The sequence below is a fragment of the Garra rufa genome, chromosome 7 (genome assembly GCF_049309525.1).
Source record: "Garra rufa chromosome 7, GarRuf1.0, whole genome shotgun sequence".
Classification (NCBI taxonomy): domain Eukaryota; kingdom Metazoa; phylum Chordata; class Actinopteri; order Cypriniformes; family Cyprinidae; genus Garra; species Garra rufa.
The window spans coordinates 52199218-52209570 of NC_133367.1; the positions used below are offsets into that span (position 1 = coordinate 52199218).

General features: G+C 43.5%; 1 protein-coding gene across 1 annotated transcript; it reads right to left on the reverse strand.

Annotated features, from left to right (window-relative positions):
• Positions 1-2260: 2260 nt before the first annotated feature.
• Positions 2261-4165, reverse strand: LOC141338620 (uncharacterized). The gene is made up of 2 exons (XM_073844221.1): positions 3461-4165; positions 2261-3352 (listed from the first exon to the last, which is right to left on the reverse strand). Exons 1-2 carry the CDS (start codon positions 4163-4165, stop codon positions 2261-2263), a joined length of 1797 nt encoding a protein of 598 aa, XP_073700322.1.
• Between the last annotated feature and the right edge of the window lie 6188 nt (positions 4166-10353).

Genomic DNA, 10353 nt, shown 5'->3' on the forward strand with positions numbered 1-10353 from the left:
CATAGGAAAAGAGAGAGAAAGGAAAACACAAAGAGACACAATGACACTGAATGAGGTTAGACAGTAAGGACAAGTGTCACATGTGTGGAACAGCTCCTCTCTGCTGGGCGGAGGTTGGTCCTAGCAGTGCGGCAGAGGAGAATGTTTAGGTGATTTGTGTTGTGTTTGGGAGGTTTAGCTGTATGTTTACCTAAAAGGATAGAAATCATGTTAATGTGAGGCGTGGTCAGGAGTTGTCGGTCTGTGTCAGTGGGTTTGGTCTTCCCCCTTTTTCTGTTAGTTGGAACCCCAATGTCTCTTTATCTGCTTTTGGTGAACCCATCGAAGAACTGGCTCGCTGCGCCCTTGTTCGATTCTGGTTCGGTCGGTAACAGGCGAGAGCTTGTGGGATTGCTATCAGTGGGGTACGGACTTTCTCTGACTGGCGATAGGGAGTGTTCTGCCAAGGATGGCGAAACCGTAATACCACACTTTGTTTCCAACACTGAGTTCCTTGTGCGAAGGAGATAGCATGGGGCTTTACATCCAAATGTCTCTATATTTCCTGCATCATTTTTTTTTTAATTTTGAGTTATGCTCGGTGGCTTGGGTTTCTTGGTTGAAACTGGCAATACATCAGGCATCCTTCTATGTAATCTGCCACATCTTGTTGTATGCCAGGCTTCTGTGCCACCTGTTTGAATGGGTTGTAGGTGGTTTTGGCACCACAGTGCACTGCGCATGGTGCATCGTATGCATGCCTAAGCCTTATCCCCCTTTGGCTCTGAGGGACTACAAGCTTTGGCGCAGTTAGGGGCTCAGAGACATATGTGAGGGCATCAGTTAGCAGATGCAGCATGTTCGTGATGGATAGGAGGGTGCGGAGGTCTGAAGACGTGGATAAGTCAAGTGTAGAACTCGTAGGAGAGTAAAGTTCGAAGATGTGAGCAGAAATGGGTAGGTCTGCTGATGTGGGAGGAGGAGGGGTGTTGCATACCGATGGTATGTTGGTGGCGGGTAAGAGCTGAAGCCATCGGGATGGGTGGGAGGGCATGAAATGTATTGAATGGTTGTGATGGGCAAGGGTCGCTGTTGAGCCGAACCACGCCCGCTTTCAGATTGCCCTGGTGATTGTCTGGGCAGTCATGGACTTACGCTGTGGGTATCAGTTTCATTGGGCCACAGTCCGGGACGTCCTTTGCAAAAGAGTCCCTGTACTCATGTAGAATTTCTTTAAGTCCTTGGTGATCTGCTTTCTTGAGTCTGGTGTCCTTTGGTGTCTGTGCTTCGTTGCTTTGAAGAGATTCAGGCTGCCGGCTGAGTTTTCCTGCCCAGGGGCTAGCACTGCGACAGATACTAAAGTGTCTTGGACATTTATGGCAGTTCTGAGTTGAGGGGGACCTGAGTCCTACGCTTGCAGTGAGCAGAGGGAAGGGCCTTGTTCTTTGCTGCTTGGCGTTGAACTTGAGCTTGGCCTTGACTTTGACCCTGCATCGTCACTAAGCAAATTGAAGGCAACGTCTGTGGCTTGACACTGCGACTCATTGGAGACTACTGACTGGAAGGGCAATGGCTCATGGACTTGCGTCCACAACTTCAGGTGTTTAAAGTCTATCAAGGGTTTGAAGCGATTTAGCAGATCCTTTCCTATGAGGAGCGGATAGTTGTTTAGAGGTGAGATGTAGACTGGGTGGATGAGATTCATCGGTCCCACTGTTAGGTGAATTGGGGCCACATGTTTCAGCTGTAGGCCCATGTTTGAGTATGTTTGCAGGTTCAGTTCGCACCTTTGGAGTTTGAAAGTTCCATCAGTTATAGTTCTTTGAATTTTCTCAAGGAGTTCAGTTGACATTAGAGTGATGTCGGCTCCTGTGTCTAGAAGGGCTTCCACTTTGACATGACCTTCGATGGTGATGGGGAGGTAAAACTTTCTCGTTGTACCTTTCTCGGTGAGATCGCCTAGGAGTTGAGGGGCTGGAGTTTGAGATGAGATAGGTACGAGTTCAGGACTGATTCTGTGTTCTTCGGAGGAGTGGCAGACGACCAGGACAGCACTTTCGGGTGATTGAGTTGTTATATCAGCAGGTGTTTGTTGGAATCTTCTGTGATCTGACGTGTCATGTGTTGAGTCAGTTTCTGTCTCTTGCTCTGGATGTTTAAAGAAGCTTTCTTGTCCATCTGAAGTTATGACAGTTACAGTGTTCTTGGGGTAAGGAAAAGAGGTGCTGTTCTGTGTGGTTTGTTGGACCAGGTGGTCGTTGCCTTCTTGTCTGGCCGCTAGTCAGGCCGCAGTGGGTTTTTCTTTCTTTTCCCACTTCCGATCCTCCTCTTTGCATTTGAAGAACTCTTGCATCATCATTCTCATCAGTTCTTGTGAATCAAAACACGGCAATGTCTTTTCTTCATGTGTAGATTCAGCTTGAGCTTGACCAGTGTGGAATCTTTGTAAGTTTTTTCGTCGATTTGTCGGACTGGTTGCATTAGATTCCCACGAGCCATTTCCTGAACTTCCTGATGAGGTTGGCTGACTCCATGATCTCTCCCATCGATTCTCACGAGGTCTTGGATGGTACCAGGATTTTTCCCAGTAGCGTTCAGGTGAGTGTTGTCGTCCGCGTGGTCCATCCCAGCGGTCGTTTCTTTGTGTAGGTCGGGCGCCAAAGTGAAAGTCACGCTCTCTGTTGAACGAGGATGGTCTCCATTCTCTAGGAGGTGGCTTGAAGCTTTCTTGGTGTTGGGCGCCCTCTAGGGTCATTTCTTGACATTGTGTGTTAAAATCAAGAACTGCAGTAGACTTGGTGCACTTTTCTGATGCCATCTTTTGCTTGCCGTAGGCTTTGTGCGCCAGGTCTCGCAGTTGTTGAGACGTCATTGTTTGTGGGCATGCAAGGACGCCAAGGTGGTGGCTTACTGCAGGATGGAGATTTCTCAGAAAGAGAGTCTTAAAGTTCATGTCCTGCTCCATGTCAGGTTCATTGCGAGCTCCGAAGTATGCTTCTCTAAGCCGGCTATAGTATGCCTGGGAGGATTCATGACGACCCTGTTTTGTCTCCAGGGCGGCCACCAGTCCTTGCTCTGATTCCGGGACTGCAAATTCCTTGATGAGGGCTTGGCGGAGCGATTGGTAGTCATTCTTTGTGTGAGAAGGCTGTCGGTCCAGGAAGCTCTGCACTTCAGGGCTGGATGTCGTTCGCAGCAGATAAAGTCTGTCTTTGTCAGTAACGTTGGGTCTCATTTCTAAGTGAAAATCGACATCATTCAAGTAAGAGTGGACGTCTTGACCATCTGGCAGACTCGGGGTGAATTTGCTGATGTTTCGGGTCAGCTTGTCAAGGTCTTTGAGGTCCATGCCATGTGATGGGTTATGGCTGGCCTTGGGGAGTTCTTGTAGCTTGGGTGTGAGGTAGGTTTCTTCAGAGGGAGCTGGCGAGGGTTTCTGAGTCGCTCTCTCCCCCTTTTGCTCACGTGACGTTTCAGGAACATGGGACCCGGGCCTGCTTGGCAGGGGTGAGGGCGGGGCCCGTCGCGTCCTGGTTGGCTCAGGGCGCAGTTCATAAGCATGTCTGAGTTCATTTTTGACACAGTCAGATTCCTCTTTTATGTCGTCTAGTTGACGCATGAGGTAACTTATCTCAGTTCTTGCCTCGGTCAGATGCGTTTCGAAGGCTTTAATTCTGCTGTTCTTGTCTCTGAAGTCCAGCCTTGCCTTTTCCAGTAGCTGCTCTGCGTACTGTAGCTTGTCGCTGAGGTCGGCGCGGGCGGACTTTGCTTGCTCCATTTCTTGTGTGTGGTTTGCTAGAGTTTCTTGTAGTCTAGCGATCTCCTCAGTTGCTCTGGGATCCGTCTCATTGGACCCTTCCCGTTGATCTTGAGCCTCCAGCTCTAGCTGCTCGATGCGTCGCTGTGCGCGTTTCAGCTCCTGCTGGAGATAGGCGGCTTGACTGTCGCTCCGTTTGAGGGAGGCGACGAGGGTGTGACTCAGGGAGCCAGTGATCTTTGCTAGCTCTTTGTGTCCGTAGCTCTGGCTTGGATCATGTTTCATGATGCCTGTTATGTTGTTGTCCAGTTGGTCTTGTGTCTGGTGTTTGACAGCTTCGGCGGCTTTGGGTAAGAGGCTGTCCGTCACGGCGCTTAGCCAGATTTCCAAGTCCTCCCAGTGACCAACGGGGTCTGTTGGGCGAGGCATGTTTTGATGCCGTGAGGAAAGACCAGACCACTGACTGACACAGACCTGTAGAAAGAAGAACAAACAAACAAAACAAACAAACAAAACCAAAACAGTGGTGTGAGTGTGGTGGTGTCGGGTGTAAGTGGGTTTTGGGTGTGTTGTGTTGAGGTGAGCGTGGTTCTCCCCGCAGGTGGTTCACTGGTGTGCACGCCTCCAGCTAGCGTCGCTGTGGAGGAGGCGAGGGGGTACCCACGGGTGTTGTAGCTAGAACAGAGAGAGGAAAGAGGAACAAACACACAGCAAAGAACGGCGTAGTCGTCGGCTGCTTCCCCCTTTTTCTAAAGAGAAGAGAGAAAAGAGACAACAACAAAAAGGAACACTTTGGGAAGAAGGTAGGAAGAGAGAGATTAGGAGAGAGGGGACAAGTGAAATACACCTTTCTGGCCGCAGAACGAGTACAGTCAAGTTTTCTTTTTTTTTTTCAACTTGATGTATGCTTCTAGATACGGTGCTCAGAAATGGGAATTTCAACACGCCACGACTATGATTGTTACTATAATTTCCTCCGGGATGAGGGAATATACAATAACAATGACAGTATTGGCTTTGCAGCTGGTAGGATTGACACTGTACACCAATCAGAGCGTTTCTGGAAACGGGTTCACGACTGGCGCCTATCAGTCCTCGCTGGACTCGTTGGGACCTTGGCTGTAGGGTTCCACGATGAGAGGGGAAAGTGAGAGTTAGACACAAGTTTAATTGGCGTTTTCAAGTTGTATGAACATTGATTAAATGTCTTTTAAAACAACCAAAATTCTCTGCTTTTATGATTCTCACAGGCACAATCGAGGAAATAGCAGCAGTAGTCGAATCAAGAGGAGGACAGCTAGGTGAAAGAGAGAGAGTGAGGAGAGAGACAACCAATTGGAAATGAGGTTTCGCTCCCAAGTCGGGGAATATGACAAGATTTGATTATTACAATTACAATTAAAGCCTTGGTTTGCAAATTAAAATTGATGTTTCAATTCAGTAATGATTGTGGGAGAACTAAAACTGTAACGCTTTGTTAAAGTTTTAGTCAGCAGTTGTAATCAAATGAATCAACACAAACCATTGAGGTATGGGAAAAGGGACAACTATTGATTGTAAAAAGGAGTCGTTTTCAAATCAATAATGATTGTTCCTGGTTATAATTTAGAAGTTTTCATTAAAAATTGGTCAAGGAAATTATAATTTCTCTATTCAACGTGTATCATTGCCGTCTGAAAAGGGGAAATGTGATTATGATTAAACTTAAAATTAAAATGTTCAATTAAAATCAAAATTTTTTTAATTGGAATCAGAAGTTTAAATTAGAGATTAAAATTTCCAAATAAAAAAAAATGTTTAACATAAATTATCACCTTGGCAATGAAAGTTGGTGACCAAATTAAAATGATGCCTCCTTAAAATTGACTACGAATAATCAATGTTAAATCAATCACAGAAATTGCGGTGTGGCAAGGAGATGTGATTATTTATTAAGATTGATCAAAGTAATCAAATGAATCAGCTTGAAAATATTACTTGATTATAAAGCTTGTAATAGTTTAAACTGGCAATGCAAACAGTCAAAAGGGAGAGAGCCTTAAATAAAAAAAAAATAAAATGTTTTAATTTGAGATTTATGATAGGGCTTTAATGGTTTGTTACAATCGCATCAAAAAGAGATTTAACTTTAAAATTGTCAATATTCCTGTCACATGGGAGGAGGGAAGAAATACGAGGAATAGTGTACAGAGATATGAAGTAAAGAAGTTTGCAGAATGATCGTTAAAGTTCAAAGCTTGTGATTGAGTCACCCAAACAACGTTACACACACTGAGTTCAAACACAACGGATCACCCTAACGCTGTGTGCTCACTGCTATTCTTCAAAGCCAGTGGTTTTACATAGGCTTAGCTTTAGCTAGTTTAGCTCTACCACTTGTTAGCGTTAGCTTTAGCTAGTTTAACTATCCCACTTGTTGTTTACAAAATGAGCGGGCGGACTGCGCCTGCGCAACGAAACTCTGCCCCGGAAAAGGTGTGTTAGGATATCCGGGTCGCAGCGTTTCTATGGCAACCACCAGCGTGTGGTTCAGCAGTCTTAAATACAATGCATGAAATGACAGGACATTTCGGAATTGCAAAGCAAATAAGCATTATTTAGATTATTGTCTCAACTCGTTAGAGTGAGGCACATTTATCCACAGCTTTACTGCGATTAATACAACATATTTCACAGGTCTCGGCGGACCTTAATTCTGTGCTTGTCTGTTTAAACAACACCACAGCACATATGGACTCAGCCACACAATTTTAAGATCTCAAAATTTCTCCCATAAAGCAACGTGTGGGTGCTCGCGCTGAGCGCCACGTCTTAACTTCACTAACGTTAGTTTTAAGTGAATATTTGGTAAAAGAGCATTAGGTCGCGAGCCTAAAGATCTTAAACCGGGAGTCAGCTTAAGTTTTCACTCTGGAACTCGCAGGGTAAAACACTAGCTGCAAGGCCTTTTGACAGAGAGGAAAAACAAGGAACACGCTCGTTTTTCTTCTTTTCTTTGTCTCAATTTCTAAAACTTTACTGCAGTTTAAATTCTTTACACAACAACTCAAAGTTATGCTTTCATTCATTCCAGACTGGCAGCCACAATAAAGCATACAGTACACAATAAACTGTTTCTCTGTCTTTGAACTATTTCTACCGGATAAAATAGAACAAATACCATATAGAATGACTTGTTTTATGTTCAAATAGTTAGATGTGTTCGCGTTATCTTCTCCACCATCTGTAAGGAATTAATTAGCTCAAATTTATAATGATTCAAATAAGGAATCGAATCGAAAGATTCGGAACTTGATTAAATTGATTCAGAGTTAATAGATTACACTTCTTAACCATTCGTCCAGCAAAGTGGTCAATTCAGCATACTGTATTAACTCAAAAAGGTTTATATTATGTTCCTGGCCAAGATCACAAATAAACCAAAATATTACGTTAGGAAATTTTAAAGCTGAGGTAGCTTGATCTAAACACAGATAGAACTTTGTGAACATAAAATTCAAGACACTTCTTTTAATGAAACAATGATTTATTGACTACTCTAAGACACAAAACTAATCTCTACTCAAACACAAATAAACACACACACATTCACACTCACACTCATACAGTTCCAGGGATGAGAAATTACTGAGTTGAAGAGAACCCCAAATGTTCTATCATCTTAACTAGTTCTTAGATCGCAACCTTAGAAAATCACAAAAGCAGAGACTTAGCTTTTAACTACTTAGGGAGTATTTTGCACCAGTTTCAGCGAAGTAAAGAGAGATCTTGTTACTTGCGTTAGTGCCGGGAACGGGGGTTCCGGGGGCTCGTCTGAGCGAAAGTTCTGGTTGGTTGCTGGTCGATGACTGTACTTTGGGAAATCCCTCGACGTGGAGGAGTGGTTTGCTGGAGCCGGTCTTCGGTTGCCTGGTTACGCGGTTCGATGCGTTTCGGAGCTCTTCTGTATCAGAGTTGCGAGACTTTGAAGAGTTTGGCAGTCACGAAGTTTCAGTTTGTTCTGTAGAGTTTTGATGGCGCAGTCGCGTGCTTGGTCAAGTCAAGTGGTCGAGCGCAGATGGAAAAACACTCCAACCACAAGAGGCGAAAGGCGTGAGGCGAGAGCTGAGAGCTCTGAGTTCGCTGAGTTTGCTGAGTTTTTTTTTTTTGAGTTCTGTTAGGAACATGAAGTTTTAAACGGGCCGCTAGGGCACGTCCCATGATGCTGGGATCCAATGGCATTGCTAAAGGGGCGGGTCTCGCCACCTGGGCTGTACCTTCTGGTGCGTAACTTAAGATAATAAAATCTCTGCACATTCGTTATTAACTTAAATAAACTATTGCAATGCATACAGTATACACAATATCATTTTCTCATTCATTCGTACAAACTGCTTTCATTATGATCTTTCAAGGCATATGAAATAGTGGTATCTTGCTTGCATGCTAATACATTGGACAACTTCCTTTTCTAAAGGCATATAATGCATAGATTAAACTCCAATGATCACATAAAACACATCGAGCATATAAACGAAAACATGAAAACATACGATATTGTTTGGTCTAATCGTAACACTGATAAGCTGATTGTTTCTTAAAGAAATGTCTTTGCAGTGTATGTATCTCTATTGAGAGACGTGGTGTGTGGGAATGTCCGAGGAGAGGGGGACAGGAAGTCCGAAAGGTCACGCGAGTCACGCTGGACCTCGTGTAAATCTGTCCTTTTCTGTTTCTCTGATTGAAATTTATGTTGGGAGAAGGCTGAACATCTGTTTCTTGGCGCTCTCAGACAAAGAGCGGTTTGTGGCGTTATCGCTGTTTTAGTGTCCTGTGTTTAGGTCTCCTGACGTGAATTAATGTTAACGGGCAGGCCGGGTCAACACTAGGGAAGACTTGTAGACTAGCTGGCGTCTGGTGATTGTCATGTGATGGTCATGTTAAAATTTTATGGCTGGGAGGAGGGTTCTTTTTGATTAACAGAAATGTGAACACTTCTGTTTGGGTGCTTTGTTCCGCATTCCTACACATTTGTGCTTGAAGTCACATACAGGTAGGTCTAAACCAGGTATCTCCAACTCCGGTCATCGTGAGCTACATTCCTGCAGCTCGATGTTTTCCTATGACAGGACACCTTTCTCAAATGAGACATTCTGTACAAGCCTGCTAATTACCCGTTGATTTGAGTCAGGTGTGTTGCATCAGAGAAAAACTAAAACCAGCAAGACAGTAGCTCACGAGGACTGGAGATCCCATGTCTAAACTGTACAGTAAACAATCTGATGTTTAGACTCATGTGGAAATCACGTGAAACGAGGTCTAATATAAAAATATATATATATCGTCTGTTCCGTCTGACATTGTGCTAAAATTGGTTTCATCATCAGAAGTTTCGTAGTCAGACATGTTGTCAGCGAGTCGCGCTATCAACAGCTGATCGGAACGTGTGAACTGACAGCAGCGCGGATTGATGGAAACGGAAAGAATATAGTGCCGATTAAAACTGAGGTATGATTTTTTTAGTCAGGAGTGTTTTTTGTGATGTAAATTCATCAAGCTTTGAAACGCATATATTTTTTTCACGTAAAAACGCACAGTTTTGAGGCCCCGGAAACTAACCGTGACTACTTTCTTGAAAAACTTCCAGCGGCCAGAACTCTGACCAGGAAGGTGAACGCAGTGTGGGTCAGTGTGTATACACTATAGTGCTGATAAGGATTGCATACAACTTCATGTCTTAAATGCTCGAACTATCCCTTTAAAGACTGGTCATAAGATTACATAAAAAGGTAGATTGATCTCATGTGAATTTGATCATTAAGACTGATTAAGACTTGGTTAACTGCTACTTGGTCAGACTATTTCCAGTCTGACACAGTCTTAACATGGTGGCTACAATATATTTAAACAGCTGGCCTCTGATAACCCTAAAATCAGTGTATAATCTACATTTCATAAACACAGTGTAAGATCCACCCACTGGCTCAACAAAGGTATCCAGGACAGGGCACACCCTCTGCAGTAAACAAAATATCTAACAGTATACCTTTTAAAATATCTTTAGTACCTTTCAGTCTACATCTTGTGGTAATGTAACCATTGCACCAGTCGCGCTGAGTCATTTCAAATGATACCAGACATGACTTTGAATATCACTTGCATTCATCTGAAACTGACCATTCTAAAAGAAGCAAATAAGCATCTGCTAAAGACATGCCTTTTGTGGTGTTAAATAATGGCACAAACACAATATATCGACTCGTTCAAACCCTAGCATATTGCATTGCGTGATTCACTTTAATATTTTCTTCCCAAAATTTTTGTGTCTGAAAGGGAAACTCCTACAAAAGCATATGTAATCATGTTAGCCACAAAAATAACAGAGTCCACACCTTTTCATCATTAAATTTTCACGATGTGCCTTTAGCAAATCCTGACTGTAGAGGCCTGTTTCCACCACTGAATAAAAATTGCAATTGCATGTTATAAAGTTATTTTGTTTTATTTTCTATTCAGTGGTGGAAACAGGCTATCAAACCCAACAGTAGTTTTTAATGCTAAAAGTTGGCTTGAATGAGTTATTAGTCAGTAAATTGTATTAATTGGCCATGCAATAAACTAATACAAAGTTGAAATAA